At 42.1% G+C, this 27,043-nt stretch overlaps 1 protein-coding gene across 12 annotated transcripts in view; it reads right to left on the bottom strand.

The window, feature by feature from the left end:
* Window positions 1–27,043, bottom strand: part of tspoap1 (TSPO associated protein 1) — a 75,154-nt gene that overhangs the window by 9,413 nt on the left and 38,698 nt on the right. For 8 of the 12 annotated variants that reach the window (XM_084941677.1, XM_084941667.1, XM_084941669.1 and 5 more), the window contains 21 exons: window positions 26,749–26,925; window positions 25,894–26,076; window positions 19,947–20,111; window positions 15,659–15,742; window positions 15,428–15,517; window positions 15,176–15,298; window positions 14,985–15,089; window positions 14,699–14,749; window positions 13,835–13,867; window positions 11,818–11,998; window positions 11,243–11,347; window positions 10,627–10,832; window positions 9,238–9,344; window positions 9,039–9,148; window positions 8,078–8,953; window positions 6,887–7,038; window positions 6,312–6,785; window positions 3,674–4,063; window positions 2,329–2,484; window positions 1,186–1,995; window positions 575–674 (listed from right to left, as the gene is read on the bottom strand). In XM_084941677.1, the coding sequence (XP_084797803.1) occupies window positions 575–674; window positions 1,186–1,995; window positions 2,329–2,484; window positions 3,674–4,063; window positions 6,312–6,785; window positions 6,887–7,038; window positions 8,078–8,953; window positions 9,039–9,148; window positions 9,238–9,344; window positions 10,627–10,832; window positions 11,243–11,347; window positions 11,818–11,998; window positions 13,835–13,867; window positions 14,699–14,749; window positions 14,985–15,089; window positions 15,176–15,298; window positions 15,428–15,517; window positions 15,659–15,742; window positions 19,947–20,111; window positions 25,894–26,076; window positions 26,749–26,925 (4,678 nt within the window). Of the gene's footprint in view, window positions 1–574; window positions 675–1,185; window positions 1,996–2,328; window positions 2,485–3,673; window positions 4,064–6,311; window positions 6,786–6,886; window positions 7,039–8,077; window positions 8,954–9,038; window positions 9,149–9,237; window positions 9,345–10,626; window positions 10,833–11,242; window positions 11,348–11,817; window positions 11,999–13,415; window positions 13,437–13,834; window positions 13,868–14,698; window positions 14,750–14,984; window positions 15,090–15,175; window positions 15,299–15,427; window positions 15,518–15,658; window positions 15,743–19,946; window positions 20,112–25,893; window positions 26,077–26,748; window positions 26,926–27,043 lie in introns of all 12 variants that reach the window. The other 4 variants (XM_084941672.1, XM_084941679.1, XM_084941668.1 and 1 more) reach the window with 3 other exon arrangements.

The following is a 27,043-nucleotide window of genomic DNA, read 5'->3' as shown; positions in this document are numbered from 1 at the left end:
CACTGATTTTCTAGTAGATAGAACAGAACTTCTCCCTAAGCCCTTCCTCTTATCTGTGCACGTGTACACTTGCGCATATATGTGTGCAGTCAACTGTGTATTTATCAGAACAGCTAGGTTTGCTAACTCAAAGGGCAACTTGTTGAATCAACAATGGGAAGCAAGTGAGACGAGATCTGGAGGAAAGAAGAGAAAAGCAGAGGGGTGTGAACGTCCAAACTGCGAGCCATTTCTCTGCTGGCTAATCGAGGTTACTATTTTAATGTCTGTCACTTCCTCCTGTCATGACAAGCCACTTTAGGTTAAGCCGGTTCTCAGCTTAGCGGCCTCTCTCTCTCTCTCACTTCACTCCACTGCAGCTACAGCACCTCCTTCACCCTAAACCCCCACCCCACCCCCCTCCTTCCTACACAAGGTGCTAATCTGGCTACCTCCATGTGAGAGAGGGGGAGGTTTGCCAACAGAAACCACAGGTGTGTTAGCACCGTCTCACACCCACTGTTTTCGGTTAAGAAAAGAGAAAGCAATGAGAAAGAGGGGAAGCACAAACACGAAAGGGGAAAAGGCCTCTGACCTTTGAGATTCCTAGCCTGCAAGCATGCGGGTTTACAGGAAAGCTCTGCTTGGCCTCTCCATGATGGACGTGCTTCAGCTGGAGGGATCTGGCTGACCTCCTGCTCAAGAATCAAAAAAAGAGAAAAGAAATATGAGGTATGATGTTTAAGCACTACATGGGAGGAGAGGAAAATTATTAAACTGTTTCTTATTGGAGCAGAGATCAGAGTCACATCTAATATATAACACATTCCAGGGTATTCTACATGCACGCAACATAAGCATATTATTTTCTTGCACTGCAGCAGTATTAGCAGACGCACACCCACGCACCAAAGCACACTGACTGTAAACGAATGCAAGACAAGGCAGTCTGGACTAGTTTAAAACACAGAGATGGGGTTTCAATGTGCAGGAGAATAGGAAAGCAGCAGGAATGAGTGCAGTCACGCAGAGGGCGAACATTAGCTGAATCCACTCGGTAGCAATGTATTGTGTGTAGCCATGTATTGGCAAAGTCTATTGAGTGGGAGGGTTATGTGTTTTCCTCTAAAGAGCTCAAGGGTTGATTAGCACAACTACAGAGGAGAGGATGGGTCTGGGACGGCACACCAGCGGACCAACATTTACCAGCGGATCAGCCTTCGGCCCTCGGCGCTGAGGAGGTCTGCTGTGCTCCATTTGGGCCCCCTCTACCCACCATTCAGAGCTCATCTGCTGCACCACCACCTCCCTAGGAGTATATTCCACAGGCTCCTCATTGTCATCTGTACCGTACTCAACATCAATCTCCACCCCAGGACTAATGGGTGGCTTCATAGTTCGTACTGTTTTGCTGACTGGGTAGGGTCTTGGTGGGGTAGGGCCATCATCGGGGTTGGCCGCAGCGGCAACGGCCATCTGACTCCTGAGCATGGCCTCCCTCCTAAGGCGGTCCCCTAGCCCTCGAAGCAGTGTTTTGTCTTTGCTAGTGTGGGTTGGCCGAGGAGGACAGCGGGCAGAGACCCGTCTGTTGGCAGGACCCTCATATAAACTTGTGTCTTCTGCTTCCGGATAACTGACGGTGTCCACCGTTTCTGCATAGTGTACTCTGTGCTGTGTCTTAGGCTTGACCTGCAAGGCCCCGTGTTTGGGTAAAGGCTCTTTAATTAGGGATCTGGGTTCCTGGTTGAGGTGGTGATGGTGAGGGGGGATTTGTGGGTGTGGGTTAGGGTGATGTGGAGGGGCAGGATGGAGGTGTTCTGGGTTTCTGGAGTGGAGGTGGGTGGGCTGTGGCTGATGCTGGCTGCGGCGACTTAAATGCTCTTCTTGACTGCTGTCCTCCTCCTCTGTCATCTCGGGGATGCTGAACAGCTGCTTGTTGGGGTAGACATAAGGAGGCAACTTAAGGATCTTTTCAAGAACTTCCTCATCACTGTCTGGAGCCTCCAACTTACACAACTGCAAGGGCCACAGTTTTATTCATACAAGATTGGTTCGGTGAAGGTAGGATGGAACATTATAATGTTCAGTGAAAATAAAGCAAGTGCAGACAAAACGGATGAGAACACCACCATGAAGAAGGAAGAGAAATGAAAGAGGAAGGAAAAAACCAAGAATCACAATCAGACACAATCATGGGTCCAACAGAAGAAACAAGGCCTCAAAATGAGAACTAAACTCTGGAAGAAAAATTAAAAGAAGCATGTTTTATTTAAAAAGCAGAACTTGGAAAGTATCTCTGCAAACAAGCATGTGTATAGCTGCGGTCATAGTACGAAATAATTTCTTTACCCTGTTAGCTCCAATTGTGCATCCCCTTGCCTGTACTTCACCGAGGTGGTCAGAGTAAAAGTCCTCTTCCTCTTCCTCCAGGATGTCTGACAGATCTGAGCGGCTGTTGTCTGCATGGTAGTCACTGGGAGGTTCAACAATCCCTCTGACATAACTCTGAGGAAACATTACATCATGCACAGAATGAAATAATATCTATGCATCACAGCTTGAAAGGGCGCAAACGATTGCATATACAAGACTAGAGCATGGAAGGTATTTATATGGCCTTGGCTCCATGCATCAATGCATCAATCAATATGTTCAATATGGTCTTAAATTTGCAGCCATGGAAGGAATTTATATGGCCTTGACTCCATGCATCAACACATCAATCAATATGTTCAATATGGTCTTAAATTTGCAGCCAATTTATTAACTTTTAATTATTTAGGGCTTCTTAATAAGTGCGTAAAACAAAAAACTTGACATGTTGAGAGTTGATGTTGTTCTTCTACTTTCTGCAACTCCCTTTAGGGCTCACCACAACAGATCACCTGCCTCCATCTCACCCTACACCTACTATCCTCTTCTGTCACACCAGCCACCCTCTTCGTGTCCTCTTTAGCCACATCCATGAACATCATCTTGGTCTTCCTCATTTCCTCCTACCTGGCAGCTCCATCTTTAACATCTTTTGTCCAATATGTCCACTATCCCTCCTCTGCACATGTCCAAACTACCTCAGCCTTGTCTCCACAACAATCCCACCTCCGTTTGATAGACATATATCCAATCTTGTATATTCTGGCCACTCACAAAAAAATCTTAGCACCTTTAACTCCGTCACCTCCAGGTACACGTCCTGTTTATTTTAAAGTCTGCATATATGAAACACTTTCTATTGGTTGGTTATGGAAACTACAAGTTGTGAATCTTGATGCATGCTCAATCATCCAGATAAGGAAATCTCAAAAAGTTGATTCTGTTCATTTGCACAAAGCGTTTTCAATGGAAGAAACGTTTCGCCACTCATCCAAGGGACTTCTTCAGTCTCGACAAGTTTGGAGTATAAAAAATATCTGTAGCCTACGACTTCTTGAGTAATACAACAGAATCTCAGGCCAAGATGTCGACTGTTGAGTGTCTTTGTGGGTAATGTAGGGTTGCAATGGCAGAGCAGTATCCTTTAAATGCCTTCTTCCTTCAAATCTGATTTCACCAAGTATGACATATAATCTACACTGAAGTTAGGTGCACCTCTGAATACCTAAACTATAATCAGATTCAATAAACAGACACTTAGAGTACATGTTACATTTAATTTTGTAGTAAACAGTAATAACCCAGTTAAATCAAGGCTGACCTGTTGCCTCCTGCAGTACACTGGGTCTTGGTCCTGTGTCAGGAACTCCTCGATGGACACCAAGCGGGTATTTTCATGCTCCTCCTCTACCTCTGACTCCAGAGGAGAAGTGCTGGGGGGACGGATGAGGTTAGTGTCCTGAGGGTTAAGGAGATCTGTAATCGGGGCTTTGGGTGGGGTAGGGATGCGTTCAGGGGTCCCAAGCTTGGCACTGGGGTCCTCGATGAACTCTGTGATAGATGGGAATGGACGTATAGTTCCAGGGCTGTCGGTGTCTCTGTGCTGCTCCAACACTGGTGCTGCTGCTGCCACTGATGGAGCCTGAGCAGGTGTCGGTGATGCTACTGGAGATGGCTGAGGTGCTGAGTTGGCCGGGGAGGTCACATTAACCTGGAAATGGAAAAAAATAGTCAGACAAAGGTGTTTATTATTCTGTCTGTCAAAAAGGACAGGACACCTCAATCTAGCGTATTATTTACACTTTGGCAAACTGCAGCCATTAACAATATGCTGGATTATCTAGTCAAGTCAAGTCAAGAAAGCCTTTATTTGTCACATGCAAGTTGCCCTGCAGGGAAATGGGTCCCCCCCCCCCGACCTTACATACACAACACAGACATCACATGGGGAGACAGGTCGGAGACCGGTAGTATTATGGAAAAACACTGAAATGTACAATACAATGGGCAAGATGAGGAGGGGAAAAAAAGAGACCTCTACTCATGCTGGGCTCCTATGGGGGGACAGCATGAGAACAGAAAACAAAAAAACTCCTCTGCACAAAGAGCACATAAATGTCCACATCACAACATCATGAAGCACGTGACAAGCAACAGGGGTGGGTAAGGGGTGAGAAGTAAGCCGATCCAGACACAGCCATCCTGCCCTGCAGCTATTCATCCAGCGCCGGGCCTAGACCTGCTGTCTGACTCGGCCTTGGAGATAAGCGTACGAGGGCGTTTGGAACAAAGAGTCTAAACACAGTTTGTTATCAGGGGAGAAATTGATTGTTATGTTCAGCTCCAGCCTTGAGACCGCAGCTGGCGCCGATATGGTAGCCGCATGAAATAATGGTGGTGTTCTTGCTTTAGTCCGAACCACTGCATGTCAATTTTACAGTCGATCTAATGTCCATCACTGGTTCCTCACCATTCCCGTTGGAGAGCCGTGAGCCTCTCCACGATGTTATCCAGCTACACCGAGATGTTATCCAGTTTGGTCATAGAGCATGAGTGTTCACGACAGCTGTGAGCCTCTCCAAGATATTGTCAGATGTTGTCAGAGTCTCAGCACTCACTGCAGCCGCAAGCTTCTCCAAGATGTCATCCATGCTGCGTCTAATGAGCCCATTCTGAGAAGCCACGGCTCGCTCCATCGTTCCAATCAACATAGCGGGCAGCCTTGTGGGGATTTGAACAGCTGTTTCCGCTTTCTTTATTCTTCGATAAGCCAGGGCCAAGCCAGCGCCGATCAGCAAGAACCCTGTTATCATGGTTCCAAAAAGACAGATGTCTTCAATGGGCTCTCCCGAACCCAGGCTTCTTGTCGAGAAGAGTGTGTCAATTGCATTCAGGGACCAGTTGATCAAATCCATAATTCCCTTTTTAGGTTTTAGAGAACAGACTGTGAGACTCTTCCAGGGTAGAGGGAGAGAAGCAGACAAGACTAGACAGAGACATGAGAAAGCCAAGCAGGAAAGATAAGGGAAGGGAGAGGGAGAAAGTGCGACTGCCTTCGTCAAGAGCCAGAGATATCTATTAGTGGTTACAGACAAATTGTGAACTCATGTAGTGAAGGTAAAGTGCTACAGTTCCCTTCAGGCACCTATTGTGCTTTTCCTTATTTTGTATGATATAAACACTGCTGCAATGGTTGATGCTCATATTACACATGGCTTCAGTTGAATTAATGATGCATGTAATTCATTTTTAGTCTTTATTTTGGATCCATATAAAAGTGGGGAAATTCATGTGTTCCAGCAGCACAGTCCAGAGGCAGATGGAGCATGAGGATTCACACAAAAGTTAAAATAAAAAACAAGAAATGTGCAGAGTGTGAAGGGCAAATTTAGAAGATAAGAAAAAAAGAATACTGTACAGTTATATATATATATATATATATATATATATATATATATAGTATAGTTAAAAATAGCATACTCAGATTCAAAGAAATGCACAGCTAAGTAGGATAATTTTTTAAAAAGATGTACAAAAAGTGCTGTGAAAAATCTGCTTAACCTCCTAGGACCTGTCCATGTGGACATCACATTTTGGGTTGTCTAGACCAAAATACTAAATTTTGCTTTATGAGGGCCTGATACCACTAACGAGGGCATTATACTGCCACTGTTCTATCGAAAATTAAAGCAAATGTCCTCATATGTGGATCTCATTTTTCTCAGAAACAAAAATCTGATTTAAAAAAATTCACGTAATTCTTTGTTTTTACATTCACCAGGTCCCAATCAGGCCAAATAGCAAAGAGAAATTAAAAATGCATGCCATGAAAGAGTTTGGGTCTTAGGAGGTTAAAACAACAATGACAGACTGTTTACAAGAAATTGAAAAACTGCGTATCTATTACTATCACCTTCAAGGGGCTCTCATATATAGGAGGATGGAAGAGTATGGCTCACCACTGGGGTAATGGTGGAGGCTACAGATAATGTGACCTCGCCAACAGCCAAGGCAGCAGCAGATGAAGGGTTGGCCCAGGCCTTCACGTATGAGGAAGACGAGAGTTCTTCTGAACGGAGGGCAGAAGGCGAGTTGGCAGCAGCCTCCACTGTGAGGCCAGTGATATGTATCTCTGATGGCAAAGAGCTGGGCAGCGTGGACACTTTGGCAGCAGAGTTTCCATAGGATGGTGAAGGGGGCAGGTTACTGGGACCTACTGGAGTACAGGGCAGAGGTGGCAGAAGTGGGGCAGTGACAGCCGGGCCTGCCATGATGGCAGCCAGCTTTGAGGGCACATTAACCGGCAGAGAGTCACAGGACTCCCCATGGGCGGATGTGGTGCGGATAGTGAGCTCCTGAGCTGCCAGCAGGGAGTGGATCTGAGAGGGACCCAGGAGGGCACTACCAGCTGTTGGGGAAGACACCTCAAGCACCTTGGATAGAAGAACAATAATCAGACTTTGGTTAAATATCTGAATACTGGCTTAAAATCAAGATTACAATTTTAAGTTTAAAACAGACATGAAGTTCTTGCCTTCTTTGCGTCAGCATATATAGTGTATCCGGTTACACGGACTCCGTTGGAGGTCCCTGCAGCATCTATAGTGACTGGTAGCCAGCTGATGAGAGCAATTCCAGGAGATGGACCATGCTCCAGCTGAACATCCAGAGGAGCATCGGGGGGGCCTGCAGAGATTTAAAACATCACAGCAAAATAAAGAGAAGCATGTCAAAAACTGAACATAGGACTGAGTAAATGACTCATACTGAAAATACAAAGCTTTGGAGGAGGAATAATGTTTACTATGGGGACATGTTTCTACCAAGAAAGTTGCCATCTATTACTCTAATGGCCACTAGAAAACCATATACCTGAAATCCCAGACTGAGGGCATGGAACTTAAGCAAATTTGAAGGATCATTTGGAGAGATGCAACTCAAATATATATCACACTGATGATTTTACATTATATAGCGTAGTTCATTTCTGAAATCTTAAATACTATTGCCTGGCAAAACGGTACCAACTTCATATGTGTCCATAATTAAAAACACAAAGCATGAACAGTGACTATACTAACATACTACTGTAAGCTTACTTATTTACAAGAGTAAATAAATCCACAGGATCTTTGAAACCTCTCTTCTCTTCACTGTTTACATAATGTAGAAATCAGTAGAAATACTGATATAAAAATGATGCATTGCTTCACGCTGCATTTTCACACTGTCTTTATTTTGCTTACAGTCTTGATTTTCATCTTCATTTGGGTTGCCTGTACCAGCAGTACAGTCATGGGAGGTGTTCCCTACAAGCATTAATGATGTAACTCTCTCACCAATTTGATGGGGACACGTTGCCAAGAGCAAAGTGACATGTACATATGATTAGACTTAAAAGTCTTAAGGAAGCTGGCTTGATAAATTATCTAGCCAAAGCTCTGGTAAGATGTTGCAAAGATTCAGGAAAACACAGACAAATAAATTGATTTGAAAGGTCTTGAGTTCATTATACAAGTTCAGATTAAATAATCATCTAACTGGATATATGCGATGATTCGTCTGAGTTTATAGAGGTATAGAATTAATCTGCAAAAACCCCCATCTTTGAGTCTGAACGAACCTTACATGTGTTGCATTTACACGTCCATCTTAAATGCTTTTACCACGTGTGATACCGGAAAACGTGACAAGCCGTCAGAAAGATAAAAGAGTAAGTCCTGACCTGCCATCAGTGTGGTGAAGGTGATCGTTGCGCTTCTGTGTTCACGTCGCTCCATGGGTAACTCCCATGGCGTGCGGTGCGGCCGTGCCTCCACTTTGACGTTGTACTGCAGGCTGGGCAATAGGTTATTGAGGCACAGCGAGTAGCAGCCAGCCTTCACCAGCTCACACTCCTCGTCATTCAAGGACACAATGTGCACATAGTTACTGTTGCTGGGCAGCCAGGTCAGGTTGGCATTGGTAGCGGTGATCCTCTCCACGCGCAGTTGCGTGGGTGCCACGGAAACGTCCCGACCGACCAGCATGCTGCAGCGGAGCTGGTCCGAGAGACCCTTCTCTGTCAGGCTTTGCACCGACACACGATAGGCCTTGAGGTTTATGTCTAGCCGCTCCAGCACCGCTTTGGTCTGGGCACCGAAGGGCACATTGAGCCGCAGCTCCTGGTCCACATACACATTATAGCTCCACACATTGCCCCACCCAGCCGGCACCAACGGAGGGTCCCAGCCGATGATGATACTCTTGGCAAGCTGCTTGATGAGGGTGAGCTTACGTGGGTAAGGCACAATGTCCACTCCCACCTCTTCCAAGTCCAAGTCTAGGCCGTTGGTGAGGGGGGCTGGGACAGCCAAGGCTGATGCTGAATCTGAGGGGGCTGAGGCAGGGCCAGAGGCAGCAGAGGCCTCTGTCCTCTCTGAGGTGCTGACACCCACGTGGAGACGATGCTGGTGGCTGGCACTGTGCAGGCTGCTGTCTATCAGCGAGTTATGGGACATGTCCACCATCTCTGGGTGATGAGTGCTCATGACATCGTCGTCTGAAACACGTTCCACAAAGTTAGAGGGGACCAGCCCTCTCCGTCCGTCCATCAGTTCGCCTGAAAGGAGCCACCATAAAACACTGTCCTACAGACCGGAAAGTAAAGATTTGTAGATTTACAAAAAAATGACATGATCCCATACCTTCATAGAAGCCATCATCATCCATGTCTCCATATACATAGATGTATTCTCCAGCAGTGAGTGGTAGCTCCACCTCAGGATTGTCATTGGGACCATCATAAGGATTATAGCTAGGGGAGATAAAAATTTTCCATGAAATCGTTTCCATCACATACTTTCATGTTCACCAGAACAACCCCTGTGTTAGTTAATTACTTACCTGTATCTTGCAATAAACACCTGAAGCTTTGCTGCTCCTCTGCTGGCTGGGTAAGGTGCTGGGGCTATGTCAATGTCCAACTCCTCTACTTCACTGGCTGTGTCCACCTGAGAACAGCATGAACAGAGAGACAGTCACCTGACATATCTAAAAAGAACAGGCTAAAAGTAAAGTAAGAGCAAAGTTAAATGGTTTTTAGTCTTTAGTAATAAAGTAAATCTATAGGACTGCAGTTGCAATAAAAGTGAGGTAACTAGGATGACCAAGCACTGTGCTGTAAGTGCCACAATTTGCTACGTACACAAATCAAAATCTTCTGCAAGCTAACACAATGGTCCTGGAACAAGTCTTTCCCTATAGGTCAGATATCTTTCAAAGTTTATTACAGAGAGGTGTTTTAGAAGCTGTTTCTACTGCTTAATTTACTCCATTTATTGTTGCGGCTGACCTAAACAAGTGAATTTCTTTAGTGGAAATTCTTAACCTATTTTAGCCAGCATGAACTCTTTCTTCTGTATCAAGATGTCCTTTATTTTCTTGCCAAAAGGAGAGCACATTTCACGAGTATGATATGCTTTACACATATTATCTTAAAAGGCCACAAGATAAAGCCATGCCTGTTTGGAAATGACTACAAAGAAAATCACTTTGTTTGCGAGTGACTTTTTGCCCTTTTTATTGAATACAAACAGGAACAGAACTACTACAGAGCTAGTTAATACCTGGTATAAATGGCTACCTGCATGAAATAACAGCACTTTTTAAGGATAATCACAAACAACTACTGTATACCCTTTATAATCCATAGAGCTGAGTGGATTATCTCACTAAATATGAGCTCTATTGATTGTATGCAGTCGAGTGACTGGATAAAAAGACCACCAGGCTGCATGCCATGCAGGACAAACATGCTAAATATTTTGGAGCAAAACCAAAATACTCCACTGGACTCTTCTGTTACAGTGTGCACTAACGTGAGATGACTACAAGTTTAAGGAGAGCTTTTTAATCCATTAAATCCATGCAAACAGTGTGGTAATCTCGATCTGCTTTCATGTGTGCCGAAACAAAGAAGGAGAATATCAGGATGAAGAGATGAAGTGCTTCAAACTAACCTATCAACCGTTAGGCTAACTTACTAGATACAGATGGTGGTTTTCAAATGTAGCAGCCACATTAGCTAATGGTGTCAGCTTTAAAATAACTTTACTGTATAACTATAAATTATATTTCATGTAAGACTGTGTTGAAATTTCACATATTTATATCATATTACCATTAATATATGGACCATGTATAAAATAAACAAAAAAACACAAAATGCATGAAAGCATTTTTTCTGATTTGAGAAAAAAGTGATGTACTACATATTGTCTTCACTGCTGGTACCTCGTGAGTTGGGCTTGATTTGTGCGGACTGAGATGGGTGTCAGACTTGGGCGTGAGGTGTGTGGTCTCTGACTTGCTAGAGGAAGAGCCTGACTTGCTGACGCTGATGGTGGGCAGCTCTCGATGCTTGGTGACAGGTGATCGCTCCACCCTGGATAGCCCTGCAGCATGAGGGGTAGCCCCCATGCGTAGTGCAGTGGCCACATCTAGCAAGAGAGAGAGAGGCAGAGGATAATCCACCATCTAGTGAACATACATCAGCCCTCTCACTGTATAACCTGGTTGAATCCACGAGCAGCTAGGCATGTGAAGTCACTGGTTGACATGCAGGGGGCTCAAGGGCTGAACATGGCGGAAGGAAAAAAAGTCCTATCTCCATCTGTCAGTGGTCACACTATAAAGACAACATGTTTCACACGAGGACTGTTAAGAGACTTAACCTGCTCCATGCTCCACACACTGACTGTCTCATGCAATGGTGAAAGTAACAGATCAGCTCTGTTACGGTGCTGGACTGTTAACAGTGACCGTGCAGGTAAGATGACAGGTCAACGCATGCGGTGCTTTTGTAACACTGTCCAACACATATTATGAGTAACAGAGACGGCGGGCATACCAAGTGGGTCATTGCCCTCGGGGCAGGAGACAGTGTCACCTCCCTCGAGACTCCAAAAGGCTATTTCACCTAGAGTCACCATATCCCATGAGCCACCAGTGCAGTCTAAAACACATGAACATTGTAAGAGAAGGGTTGGATATACACAGTAGGAAAGAGTTGGTCTAGATTTGCACTATCTATGTATTTGTTGCTGCTGGGATTGAGGTTACATTATAACACACAAAGGTGGGAAAAGAGAGAACGTCACATTAAGAAGAAGGACTGGGTATTGTGTATTGTGTCCTTATTGTTCAGAAGTCAATGATAAAATATCTCGAAATTAAAATCTGGAAGGATGCATTCCTGATCATTATATATATGGATAATTTTAAAGAACTCTTTTCTATAAGTGGCTCAGTGCTCTCTACCAAGCCATCATCTGTGTCAACTACACCAACTACGATTCTATAACATGAAAGCAAAATTATTGTTAAACAATGATTTGGCAAATTATCTTGAAACAAGACATAGTAAGTCAGATTGTTTGATTTTCCTTTTGGTCATTAAGCAAGTGAAGTGAAGCAACCACTTACCTCGCTCTGTAGTCAGGCCCACCCCGTTGGTCAGAACCGACAGGGTGGGGTTGTTGAGGAGGCTAGAGCTGGCCAGGTCCACCTTTGAGGCCTGCATTCGAAACTTCTCCAACTCTTGGGACAGCAGGCCAAACTGTTCGCTCTGGCTTCGACATTTCTCCTCCAGCTCTCGTACCTTCGACTACACAGAAGGCAGAACCAATATAATGCACACAAACAGTGCCAGTGTGACTTGTGTGTGAGAAAATCCACCTTTCAACACTATTAGATGTGATGTCCTCAATTTGTTAATCAGATCATTTCAGGTGGAACTGTGTGATGTGTTACCATACTTTAGGTTTCTTCTGGACACACTTTAACCTGATGTCTACGAGCGAATGAGCTTTGCCTAAGTTAGCAGTACAGTGTGTGAATGTAGGGATGTGAGCGGTAAGGTGGATTTCTCCTTTTAATCAGCAATCTATCACCGTCAGTGTCCTGCAGAAACCTTCAATGCCATTAAATCAATTTCCTTAGAAACTATGGAAAAGCTTTTTATGATTAGGGCCACTTTTGATACATCTGATTTCTTATGTTTATGACTGTTTTGGAAGATGGACAAATAGGACAACAAAATGTGGCAAACACAAATGAATGCATGAAATAACGTAATCCACAACGCAAATATGGGTTTCTGCAAGACAGACAATGTTACGAGTCCCTACATCATTTGTTAGAATCTGCAAAGACAAATGACAAAGACTGGCTGGGTAAATGGAAAGGAAAAAGGGAGGCAGGCAAAGGGGGAGGGGAAACTGGAGTAAAGTATTTATGAGGTGTTACATGTTGCTTCCATTTAACACTCGGCTTGCAATCACTTTTATGACAGTGGGGTAATTTGGCAGAACACTACTCGTCTCTGTCTTACTGGGTTTCTAAATGTAGCTGATTTCACTTCCGGTTGCGGTGGGAGTTTCCTGGCAGGCTGATCTGACAAAAGCCTTCACACGAAAGTGTCTGAACAACATTTCCTGTTAGTGCTCACCTACGCAAAGCCTGTAGTCGATTCTTATCTAGCTGCACTGAGCTGGGGGGTAATGAGTATTAAAACACTGACGCAAATCATTTGTAAAACCTCAGATGAATACTATCAGAAATTGACCAAATTTCCCGGAGGAACCCACCCGAGGGATTAATAAAGTTTTATCTAATCTAATCTAAATGGCAATGAGACTATTTGCGTACATGGAATAAGATTAAACAACCCGATAATTGTAGTAAGTGCTGTCAGTGCAGCTGGGAGTGATAAATGTGTTATACACATACACTAACCCCTAACCCTACACCCCATATGAATGACCTGATTTAAATGCAAATCGGTAACCATAAAAAAATAAATAAATAAAAGAGAAAGGCAACAGCCTCAGATGAGCAACTGTTCACAAGTGAAGCATTTCTGAGGGGCTGTTTTACACTAATTAATGTTGAATAGAGTTCCATCAATTTCAAGGAACTAAATAAAAGCAACTGGGGTTTTGGTGGTTCTAAGGACCAGGGCTGGGTGGAGGTCCTGTTGAGGAGAAGATAAAAAGCTCTTGAACACGAGGTTCAAGAAATACCTGCATGCAGTCCAGTGTACTCTGCTTAGCAAAAAAGGCACAAAGCACAAAGAAAAGATGCAAATGCATGTGTGTGAAGCACTGAAACTGGAAAAGACTAAATTAAATATTAATAGAGTCAGAGTCCAGGTCAGCAAGGAAATCCGCTCACAAGCCAGAATCACGAGAATGTCTCTCAGCCCATAGCAGCCCACACCTGACACACACACACACACACACACCTCATAATCTAGCAAAAACTGTTTTTTAACAGAGTGAGTAAGGCTGGGTGTTTTGTTGGCAAGTAAAACATGGGCTCTTGGGAGGGAAAGAGACTTTCTCCTGTGATGCTTTGGTTTAAATACAGACAGAAAGTGAGAGAAACACAGCCAAGAGGAAGGAAACTAGGCATTTTGAAAACAGGAGCAACTATACTCTACCAGCTCTCTCCGCAACACGAGCTGAGTCAACTCCTAAAATAAAATACACACTGCTTTAAGTAACAAACTCTCAGACAATAATTCTGATGGCAAAAGAGCCAAACGGGACAGGCAAAAAAAAAAAAAAAGTAACAAACTCTCGCAGCAAAATGAACCGTGAGAAATAAGGAACACAGACAACAGGAATGTAGTCATCAACTGTGGATGATGACATTTTTGATTTTTTCCCTCCTTTTTTAGTTTCTTTTTTTTTAATGTTCAGCATCAGCAGCCAATCAGAGGCAGGGGGATTTCAACTGTCATCTGCTATCTGGATTCATTTTGAATTCTTACGCTGACACAGAGAGCAAGCACAAACGTCACAAAGCAGCAGAAGAGCCATCTGTTCAAACGGTTTTCAGGCCTACTAGAGCTACAAAAATATAAGTACTTTCTGCCACAGCTTCTCAGCCAGGTGTTTAGATAAGAATAAATATCCCAGTAAATTATAATTCCAGGCTTCTTTAGAAGAATGAATCATCTTTTGACCTACTAAAAAAAAGAATGAAATGTCTTTAAACCTACTAAAAACCTGGTGAGAATTTTGCTCTGTTTTAACAGACAGAAACACTTTATTTAGTGAATTTAAGCTGAAAGGAATACATTAGTGTATGTCACATAGAGACATTTTTTCTTGTTACTCTTTAATGCTTCACTCTTTTGTGGGACACTGCCAGCTTTGGATTTGATCCTAAGTCCTCCTAAATGCTTGAAAGCACCTCAGGGCTACGCAGTCTGGCAGTACAAAAGCGTGGTCTGGCACAGAGTTGTTTTACTTGCTTTTGTGCTTCCCCGTGCAGACATAATAGTGTCACATACACTCACCTCCAGCATCTGAACCACTCCTTCATGCTCCCTCTTGGCGAATAACTGAGCCTGATGATTAAAAAAACATTCAATTCATGGTAAACTTTCATCATAAAATTCACTTTCACAGCATAGCAAGCAGCACTGACAAAATTCTTTATTGGTGCCCAAAGGTTGCCCCCTGCTGGACAAAGTGCCCCATTTTTCTTAACTACACTGAAAGTAACCCACAGGCTATGAGAGCATGACTTTAGCAAGATCGAAACCAAAAAAATCCCCCAAAACTCAAGGCTGTATTTCTTACCCGCTGTAACCTTTTGATTTCATCCTGTTTGAACTTAAGGATAGCCAGTGCTTGCTCATGTTCCAATTCCAGCTGCTGCCTTCGCTCGGCGACCTCTCGCATATGCTGTTCAGAAGGAAAAGAGTTTATCAGCAGGGACACTAAGGAGCAAAACTGACAATAGCGCACTGAGCATCTGACTCAGATAGTACCTTTAGGACCTGCTCTAGGTTCTCCAGTTTGGCACGGAGTCTCTGGTTCTCCTCGAGAACTGAATTGCGTTGAGCGGTCACTTCAGAGAGATCTTCCCTCAGCTCCTCATTCTCAGCCCGAGTCTGGGAAATAGCAGCAGGTTATCCCATCATAGCATTAAGATTGGCTATCACAACTGTCAGTGATGATGACCAAAAACATGATTTTTATACACAAAATAAAACCTATATATCTCGAGCAGCGTCACCGACCTGGTCGAGCAGCTGTGCCTTCCTCCTGAGGAGATCTGCCTCCTCCTTTAGTTGCTCATTTTTGCCTCGCTCATCCTCAAGCTGGCTCTCCTGTTCCAGAAAAACACAAAACCACACTCATACAAACATGTGGAAATCCACGTCTACCCCTCTGCTGTCATTATGTCCATCGCAGCTGTGCTTTAAAGAGAGTATGACAGAAGGAAACAATGGAGCACAAGGTTCACTTACCAAATCCAGACATCTCTTCTGTCGCTTCTTTACTTCATGCTCAAGATTTTCACATTCTTTTCTTTTCTTGCTCAGTTCACTTTCCTGAAACAAGAGAAAAAACAAGGATAGTTACACTTAATCTTTAATTTGGAAACTCAGGTCAGGCTTTAAACTAAAACTCTCAAAATGCACATAATATATCATACAAAAACAAAACAATAAATACGAATCATTTGCATCATGTACATTTTGCAAAATGGGATACAATCCTTGCAGTTTCCATAGTGACCTCGGACAGGACAGCAATGAGGCATTACAAAGCTTAGCATCCTTTAATTATTCTAAATGCAGCTTACATGCAGGAGCAGCATAGGAGAAATCAGCTTATTTCACTGTGGCTCCAGGACCTCAATCAAGCATTACCCCTGTGTTTGTGATGTGGGAGCTACAGGACAGAGGCTAATTGCAGACCACCAGCAGCTGACTGGAAGAGACACTGTACTCTCACCAGGGATGACACAGCAAGACAATAAAGATAATTAAACTGCAACCTGTGCTCTGATTTGCTTGATTGTGTTTGAGTTGCGTTCTTTTGAAGGCCTGACTAACAGTCACATTACAGCTGGGAAGCTAAACTACCACATCTGATTGTACCGTGTGGAATTCAAATACAACATGGTCACATTACAAAAACATTTCTCACTGAGCTGATCATTCATTGTCACACTAAATGTCTTGTCTCCATGGTGAAGACTACCGCAGGTATCCTTTCATTCACACTTTTGTTCCTTTGTAACTTCCATTAGAATATTTAAAACAGCTATGCCACACATTATAAATATGAAGAAAACAAGACTTTTATTTTGAAAAACAGATGCAACAATGTGAGAAGGAGGGGAATTTATTCTTCAGCACGGGGTCCTTTTTCACTCTAAAAATAACCATATTAGCAAGATCATCCTTTCAGAGAATGTTACCTGATGAAGACAGATTAAGTTGCCTGTGTCATTCTGTTAAACTAGAGAGATCACAAAAATTCTTTCCTTTGCAGAGGTCACTTCATCTAAAGTTCAAGCACCAATTTGACAATAAGGGGGAAGAAAATAAAGTTTTGTAAAACATGGACCCAACATCTATCTTATTTCACTGTTAATTCTCTTATTAGGATAACACAACTCATAACATAATATGATACTTAGTGCTTTTTTCGTACAGTCCCAATCAAAAGTTTAAGACCAGTTGAAAAATGGCAAAAAAAATCACATTTTGCATGGTTGCATCTTAGAGCATACAAGAGTGAAAACAGATATAAGATCCCTTGAAAAATTATATAAATGAAACTTGTATGTTTTGGATACTTACTAAAACAATATATGAAAGTAATGAGAAAGTGGCCACTTTCATGAGTAAATCATGTAAGCCTTATATGATTCACTATATGAAAGTGGCCACTTTCATGAGTAAATCATATAAGTTTTTACTATTTCTTTTCCATATGGGTTAGGACCACATGCCTAATCTGTGCAAAAATGTGGATTCATTGTCATTTTCTGTCAGGTAGTCACGTCAGGTAGTCACACGTTCAAAAAGCCTTTCCCTTTTTGAACGTGGTCAGGTTGTTGAACTGTATAAGTAGGGTCTCTCGCAGCGCGCCATTGCTGCTGAGGTGAGATGCAGTAAGACAGTCTTTTGGAATTTCTTAAATGATCCTGAGGGTTATGGAACAAAAAAGTAAAGTGGAAGACCCCAAAAAATTTCAACAGCACTGAGCCAGAGGATCCAATTGCCTGTCTGTCAAGACACTGGACGATCCTCGACCCAAATTAAGGCTGTTACTGGTGCCGACTGCAGCCCCGCAACCATCGGATGGCATCTGAGTCTGAACGGCTTCAAAAACAAAAAATATCTTCAAAGGCCTTGTCTCCTTGAATGGCACAGAAAAGTTTGGAAGAGGAATTATCAATGAAATCTGAGTTTCTGTCACATCAGCCTCCTAAGACAGTCTCCAAGAAAAGAAAGGCTTGTTTGCTCTATGGCAGCGGTCCCCAACCCCCGGGCCTCGGACCGGTACCGGTCCGTGAGTCGTTTGGTACCGGGCCGCGAGAGTTGAGGCTCAGGTGTGAAATGTATAGTTTTCAGGGTTTTTATCGGTTTTCAGCGTTATTTTGTTATCGTTTTTATCATTTACTCGGTTTTCCTGGGTCTTTCCACGTGTGTTATGAATAAATCTTCTTTTTTTTTGGTACCGGTACTAGTTTTATTTTGTTGTATTTATCCGCGACACCTTAAAGGCCGGTCCATGAAAATATTGTCGGGCATAAACCGGTCCGTGGCGCAAAAAAGGTTGGGGACCGCTGCTCTATGGCACACAACTGCAATGTTTAAACTTTGCTAAACAACACGAAAAGAAGTCCGGTGAAACCTGGAAGCACCTCCTTGGTTCAGCTGAGACTAAGATGAAATTGTTCGAATCAGGACAAACACAGTGAATGCATAGTCCTGCCATTAACACTCTGAGATGAGTGTGCAATAACAGTTGAGCTGAATGTAAACATTATAGCCAAATGTTGGCTGACAAAGATGACTCTTTGTCATCCTCAGTCTTCTGGCTGAGGAGGAATAGTCCAGGCTGATAATCACACGAGGCTTCCCAAAGAAGAAAAGAGTGAAAACCATCACAGGGACAGGAATGTTACCCAACTTTAAACCAATAGCTTATCAATGACATATTTTCAAAAAGGTAGCAGATAGCAGGTTTAAAAATGTTCTCTGATGAATGGCAGAACAATCCATGCAGCAGTGAAGCACTTAAGGAATGTTGGTATACTGACATATTAAAAGGTAAAGTGAAGTAAAGTTTGTCACTTGTGTGAACACGTGACACATGCACAAGTGACCTCCACAAACAAAACAAACAATCACACATGTCATGTATTCATATCTTGTGGGGACATCTAATTGACATAATGCTTTCCCTAGCCACTTACCCTTACCATAACCATAACCCACTTGTAACCCTGTCACTAAAACCACATTTTGAGTCTCAAAAATGCCTTCAGACTTGAGGGGACTGGAATTTTGGTCTCCATAAGGAGACGAAAACAAACTAATTGAGATGAAAACAAACTAATGAAATCATTCTCTGGACATGATCAATATCAATGGAAAATTCCAAAGCACTCCTTTCCATAGCTGTCGAGATATTTCAGTCTGGACTAAAGCAGTGATCTGACTGTTGTCACTAGTAAAGCTAAAAATATTACCTGCATGGTGATCACCTTCTGATCAATCTCAGTGTTTACTCTGCTGTTATGATATATTCCACTGCCAAGATACCACTTCCTCCTTGGACTAATAGTCACTTTATGAAGAAACTAGTTAGTGTATGGGGTAAGGCTTCACCAGCTATTTGTCAAACAAAACACTGTGGAGAAAACGAGTGAACTGAACTCAACTGAATAGCCAAGTTGCACTTTACTTACATATATGAATTTAAAAGAATTTAATCAATGGACAAAAAAGATTTGTGTCATTAATTCAGTTTCCATCCAAATGTGATTTGTTTTGTGAGGCAAATCTTGACCACTGACCAACAGAATATAATCAGTTTATTGTTGAATTAAAGTAAATGTTTGTGTCAAAGGTAATGAAATTGCCTTCAGTTGTTCCTGATATATCACATGTAACTTATCTGATGTTTTTTATTGTCCAATATGTTGCATTTTTTATTCTGAGAAAAAATGCAGAGTTGAAGGAAATAAGGTCTATTTATGCTTTGTATCCTACTTGAAGCATCAGAAAGGGTGATGTGCTACTTTTCCAAAGGACAAGATCAAAATAATCCCAGCATTACATAACAAATCTGACTGTAAATTTTCCTTCAGTGGAAGTCAGCTCAGTCACAGCACTGATATCCTTGCTTCAGTTTCAAATAAAAATACAAACATAGAACCCTCCCTATAATTACACTCAATATGTAGATTTAGCCAATGGGAGGTGTGTAAGAATGACTTTGGAGACAGGGAATGACTTGAAAGCCATTCAGGTGACATCTAATAACAGTCTGTATCACTAACTCTTAAATATCAGCAAGCAGCTCTATTATGCACATAGCATTTGAACATGATGAATATTTAGCAGGTTATTAAATACAAACTGCTTTGTTAAGATTTCCCGTCTTCATTAAGACAGTAAACTGACATTTGCAACAGAAAAGGCTTGCTGGTGGAGTAAAGTGTCCCTTAATTTACAGTGTAATGATTGGTCTGAGAAAAGGGAAATGAAAACTACAGTCCTCTTCACTTACCAGAAACTGTAGATGCTGCTTCTCTGTGTTTTCCTCCTTACGGGAGGGGGGCGGGCTAAGGCCCAGTACGGGCGTCACTCGCAGCCCCGACTCCTCTTCTCCGGGAGCTCTCTCAGACCTGGATGGAGCTTCATCTAATACCACACACGGGGTCTCTCCTACAACCTGAGAGACAGGAGGAATCATTCACTTTACATGTGAAAGTAAAAAAATAGAAAAAGAAGAAGAAAAAATACAGTTCTGACACAGCTACAGAATGGGGAGCAAATGTATAACTGTCAACTGTTAAGTAACCTTTACACTCGCATCCCCCACTGTGAAACAGGGATTATTAACAAGCCTCCTTCCCAGTGTTCCATCTACAATCAATGAGTAATCCAGGGGGATTCCCTCTGGCTTCCAACAAGACTAGAACACACTAGCGGGAAGGCTGTCCTATCTAATTAGGCTGCGTGCAATGACTGGACTGTTTCACAGCAGGTTACACTTCTGAAACAGTCACATATTTATCCTCATACACTGTATGATCCTTCTAATGAATATCCAGGTGGGGGGGACAGGCTAACACTGGTTAAAGGTTAAGAGTTGGGAATCAGTATCTAATTTTAGAGCAAACCTACTTATGCCTAGAGAACTGTGCTAGTGTAGCCAAGGCCAGGACCCAATAACAGGATCAAAGGCGCTCTGCCACGTGCAGCAAATGGGATCTCTCCTTTACAATCTCTTTGCTTTTACACTGGAAGACTATTACTATAGACATTAGACGCACCAGTTTAAGATAGGATTCACCTGGGGATCAGCAGACTACTTCAGGAATTCATATGCTGTATGAAAAACATTTACAGCCACAAAAAACAGTAAGATCTATACCATATATTTCTCTCTCTCTCTGACAGGATATATATGTATATATATATATATATATATGTGTGTGTGTGTGTGTGTGTAAGATTCTGTTTGCAAAAAAATGTATTTGTTTTTGATTTGTGCAAAGTTTGCATCAGCTGTCTCTAGAGAAGAATGATGTGGTAGCATATTCACAAGATGAAGATGCTCTTGGACCTTATTATGTGAAGAAAATATTCAAATAAGATAAGGGTGACTCTTGCCCACAACCGCTGCATACAATAACAAAGAAAGTGAGCTAAAACTGAAACCAAATGATCTCCAGACTCGTCCATCATGAACAGAAGCGTTCCTGTTGTAGTTTCACTAAGAACTATGACAAGATTATGATAGGACCTTCGCCTTGAATGACTAGAAGTATTGTCTTCTGGCAGCTGTATGCAATCATCATTATTTTTAGAAAACACAAGCTGTCACTAAAAACAACATGCCAGTAACGGAATAAGTGTTCTAAACTGGAGACAGCTCTTTTTTGTATAAAGCAGCTGATTCTCTCTACTAGATACTAGACATCAAGATACTCATTTCACAGCATCAACACCATCATCTGCAGCATGAAAATAGCATTCTGACACCACACTGTTAGTTTCCCCCACCTTTTTTTTTTTTTAAAGAAGCCGCTCAGGCTGCACGGTGGATACAGACTATGGGGTTCAAAAGTCATTGTGACAGAATCTAATCAGTGGCATGCCTGTGAAGTTAAGCAAAGCCACCCCTGGTTTATCTGTTGGATACAAGGCCAGATGGTGTTAGTAGTGGTGACGAAAGGCCAGCAGGAGGCACTAAATCCATTGGCCCCCGGTCAAAAAAAGTGCCCAGGAAAGAGGGCTTTAAATAGGCTCGCTGCTGCTTTTTGTTCTCCTTGTTCCTTTTGGTGGTCATTTAACATCCCATCATGACCCTCTCAAGTGAGGACAGGCTAGATGATCCCATCATCCTGGCAAAATTCCCATCTTTGTAACTGGTCTGACATAATTAAACTAGTCAGTCTTCTTGTCATTTGTAATTAGCTTGCAGGAGTACACGCCCATTCAGTGGGTTGGCTTAATAAGTGTGTGGAGTTTCTGCTACAACCTGGCAGCCATACAGCATGGTGGGTGAGGTACACTCTAACTCTTCTATCAACTTTTTTTTAACATAATAGTCCACTTGTGCTTGCATGCTACATACCTGAACTTTACTCTTTCATTATTAAACAACACACTTTATCAAAAGTAGTGACTGTGTTTGCGGTGTTTTCATGAAAAAAATGCTGTTTACAGAGATAAATCAGGAGGTTTACATTATTTTTAAAATACAGGTCGAGCTCCCTAAAAGAGCAAGCCTTTATCTAAAGAGATGATGGGTTCAAAGCAAATATAATAAGAGTTCATGCGATGTGTGATATAATTCTGACATGGTTTTGGCGAATGAGCACAGAGAGGCGAATATTACATAATGCCACATTTATGCACTGTTGTGGGGAATAAAGCGGCTGTCAGACTGACAGAGAGCATTAGAGCACAGCTTAGGCTATTATGAATCATTTCAAAGGTTTATATGCCAACACACTAACCTAACAAAACTTACTATGACCTAACAGGCTGTTCTTGTTTTAGAGATTTTGCTTAGATATGGTGTTGAGTTTCGGTCTCTATTCTTATACAGACAATTCAGAGGATAGGTCAACTCAGCCCAGTGAGAGTCTTTGCATCTTGGCCTATATACAGCAGCAAAACTATAACTTAATTAGAGACAAACCCTAGACATTAATGCTCTCTTTACTGTGTTATTGTGGGGTTTTTCCCATATGATGATGATGATTATGAAATGCTTGGTCAGAGGCAGGCGGTACCCACGCAACAGTATTAATTATACCTGGTAAGTATTACATAACAGGTGTTCTAGTCCTTTATTCCAATTAAATACATGAGAATTCTCACTTGTTTAACTGAGCAACACTGAATTTAGTTTGAAAAAATATCAAAAGTAAATCCTGCAACAAAAAACAAAAATAAACTTTTATTTATTTAAATTTATGGCTGGATATTTCCTTGAGAGACAGAGTAAATCAAATCAGGGCATGATGTGAGTTACCTATAGGAAATTTCTCTCTTGAGGGTTTTTTAACACATCTGCAAGAAATTATATCAAATACATGGCTTGGAGTTTCTGGGTGACAAACTAGTCCAATTTTAAGATGCAGTGGTTTGCATCTGCCCAATTTAAATTTGAAAAGTAAAAACTTTGGGTAGTTGTGTCCCACATTTAGTGAGTGCACATCATCTCTGCTGCAAGTAGTCATATCAGCTATCCGCAATAAAACGCTGATGTTACACATTCTCTGTTTTTATCTGAGCCAGTTGGGAAAACAAACTCAATATAACACAGACTAGCAGATCATAAATGGTCATATGCTCTAGTAAAACCATCCTTTGATAATGTCTACAATTTCAGGGGTCCGACTCTCTGTGAAAAGTCTAATTAAATATGAGATCAATAATCCAAGCGGACTGAACTTCAGTTTAGAATAAGGAGCTTCCATATTTGTAGAAAGAAGATATTAGAAAATATCCAGATCCAAGTCAGGAGTTTTTTGTTACTTCAAGACAGTGGTTAAATTACTTCTCTTTAACAGCCACAGGCTGTGAACATCAGTTAGACTAATACTCCAACCTCTGTCATCTACAGATTTCAACTGGATACTTGATAATTTAGTTATTTAGAAACTTTTAAGTTGAATCCTTCTGGATAACACATGGAAATAGCTATGCAGTGAGCCTGAGAGGTTGAATGTATCATTAACCAAGCACAATGCAACCTTATCCTTTCTCTTTTCTTCAGTAATGTCATAAAAAGATTTGAATTCCATCTACCATTTTTAATACATTCAAGGCCAAGCTTACATGCAACATAGATGTATAACTGATCAAGCGCTTGTCAAGTGGTAGTGTTAGTCTGACCCTGCAGAAATCAGAAACACTGTCTTATCCAATTGCACATTCAAACTGAGGTGAATAAAGTAAGGACTGTTTAAATAAAAAAGAGTCCCTAAATAAAGTCAAGAACGAAAATTTAATTAGTTAAGTAAATACTCAAATCCTACAGGATGTGTAAACACAGTCATGTAAGTCATTTACCAATAAATGACCTGATGAAGGAAGCAGGCGCACCTAGCGTCTGTTTTATGCTGAGACTACAGCATGTTTGCCTCTTGTGTTTGTATCAGACCAGGCCCTAGCTCAGACAGCCCACCTCTCCTCACACCCTGCCTCACATGATGAGGTATGGACACTTCACACTGATGTGGTCCATGTATATTAAAGTACACCCTGGGGCCATGCGTACTAAAGCAGGGTCAGATCCCATTCAGCAGGCCCTGAATGCCATAAGCACATTGGTGTAATCCCTGCAGACTACCGAAACGGGTAACTGGATCACTTCTTTTAAAAGCACCTTAATGGATTGGCCTGGCCGTTGATTTTCTTTTTTAATACGGAACATATCGATGTCCACCAATCAAACGCTGCAGCACCATGTCACTAAGTCTGTCTGTCTAAATTCTACATCTGGAAGCTGTGAAATATGACTGTTACAAAACTGGGTTGACAGGCTGCCCTTGACTAGGCCTCACGCTTGCTCCGTCTTTCTGCACTGTAAGAAAGTGGCAGTCCATCATAGACAAGGGTGGGATTTAGCACAGGATTTACTGAAATTAATATTTAAAAAAAAAAAAAGCAAAAAACAAAAGCTGCTATAAGTCCTTAAAGACAAATCCCTTTAGATACAACTCAAGTCGGAATAGTAAGATGGGGCATGTAACAGCATTAAGCAGCTGATTTTAATATCTAACGCAAATGAAACACCAGCTGCCTCGAGCCAGTTCTCTCACCCTCCCAATATGTCATGACACTGACTCATTTTCAGTGTCAAGTCTCAACTTTGAGTCCTGCACGGCTTCAAGCACACACATATGAAGTTAGCCCAGAAGCACTACAAGAGACAGACCTTACTAAGTCCCAGAGACAGCAAAACTCACAAGATGACCTACCCCTTTCGTGTGATCTGTGGCAACGTCAAGGGTTCCCTTGGCCTGCTAGTTATCCAGAGCAGGGCGAGATAGAAAAGTCTTTACTGCGGCTGGAGTCTTACCTACCACCCAAAACCCTCTCACCGCTGCCACAGCAACAGCGAGCGGATTACTGGACTGTACCATTCTGTTGTTAGAGGGGATTAGAGTTCACACAACATGGCCCCTTTCTGGGTGTGCCTGTGCCACTGGCAGTGCGTGTTTGCGTCCCACAAATGAGAGATTACCACAATCGGCATTCTCATTTGAGCTCCACAGGCAGAGAATTTACTTCACTCCACAGGCAGTGAAAAATTTTACCAAAAATAAAGAAACATTATTAGATGTATGCATTTAAATGACATGGATATGATGCAACTGTACCTCTAAAATTGACCCGAGAAATTACATTTTTCTCTGTTACAGATGTTAAGCGATAAAGAATGAATTTTACCATTACAATAATCCACATGCTGCATTAAGAAACCTTTTCCTATATTTAGGTGATGTGTGTATTTTTCTACTTTCCAGCCAGTGACTAATATCCAGAGCATCCCTCCTCTGGAGTAGAGCTGTTTCTAAGAACTGAAAACAGCATTAAATGCACAGAAGATCAGAGTGTAGGACTTTTGTGTCTTTGATCAGGCCCAAGTTCAAGAGAGGGAATCATCTCATTATGGCCTGTGACAGATTAGTATAGAGTCCAACAACAAGCCATTATATAACACTGGAAAACATCCATGACAACATAAACAAACCCTGAGTTTCGGGACTCACAGCATTATGTTTTACATTCCTATAATTCCAACTACACTCTGAGACCATAAATGTTTCTAGATTTAACTACATGATGGGGGCCTGTTTGTAATAGCTAATTTTATCTCACTTTTAATGTGCATAAACAGAGTTCACTTGCCTTTTTAAAGCTGATTAAGACCAACAGGGGTCAGTGCAGAGTCTGAATGTTTTCTGGTGTGATGAAAATGACTTTACCTTCTTTCGCCCTTCCTCCTTCACATTTTCCCCACTCTTCTCTGCAGCATCGTGGTCAGGAATATGGTCATGCTGCTTTCTGGATGATGTGACCGACAGCTGCCTTTGCAGCCGCAGCACCTCCTTCTGAGACTCCCTAAGAAGCTTCTCAAATTCCCCTCTACCAGATGGAATAGGGGAGCCCTGCATACACACACACACACACACACACACACACACACACACACACACACACACATATATATATATATATATATATATATATATATATATATATATATATATATATATGTATGTATGTGTGTGTGTGTGTGTGTGTGTGTGTACATCCATTAAACACAGCCACAAGACAACAGTTTCAGTTTAGCACATTATTGTTTCTGTTGTTTTCAAACTGCATCCTGTAGGTACTAAATATTAAATTAAAGAATAAAAGAATATGGATGTTCCACTACAGTTTCCGATAAACACAAGAGTCAGCACATTTTTATTATGTCAATGTACAGCTAACCCTGCAACATCCAGTATTATGAAACCCAACAGATGTTCACACTCAAGAGAATCAGCTTTTAAGTCACTGGTAATTAAGAACAGCCTATTCCTGCAATGTCATCTATCTAGACATCAGCAGTGACGCAGCCTTTGCAACAGGGGCTTAAGAGGAGGTTAGGATGAGCAGTACCCATGCTGTCCAGCAGAGAGCAGGCTTGTGGCAGTGGTGACAATGAGTTTGGTAGATGGAATACTGCTTAAAACTTTAAATCAGCTTTCAGCTGAGAAATTGAGGCCAAATTAGTGCCCACATTTCAATCTAGGCTGGATGAATTTACTCAGCAGGAGATGAGTTATAAATACCTTAGTGATACCCAGCCGAGCCTCCAGCTCTCTGCATTCCTGCTGCAGGGCAGCAATTTCCTTGTCTTTAGAGAGCAGTACATCGGCATGCTGGGCCAGGTCCCGAGCTCGCTGACGGGCAAATGCCCTCTTGTACTGTTCAACTGACCCAGGTCTCATCAAAGATGGGGAATTGACCTGCAAAGAAAATACATATTCATCAGCAGAAACGTTGGAATACAGTCCTGAAGACACATGAGATATGAGTGGAAACTAAGGGGATCAACAGTTGTAAAAAGAACTGGATTCAGCAGAA

This window comes from Perissodus microlepis, chromosome 10, assembly GCF_051167445.1.
Source record: "Perissodus microlepis isolate ML-2025 ecotype Zambia chromosome 10, ASM5116744v1, whole genome shotgun sequence".
In the NCBI taxonomy this organism is placed as follows: domain Eukaryota; kingdom Metazoa; phylum Chordata; class Actinopteri; order Cichliformes; family Cichlidae; genus Perissodus; species Perissodus microlepis.
The sequence above is the reverse complement of the archived record's forward strand: the minus strand, read 5'-3'. Positions and strand labels throughout refer to the sequence as shown.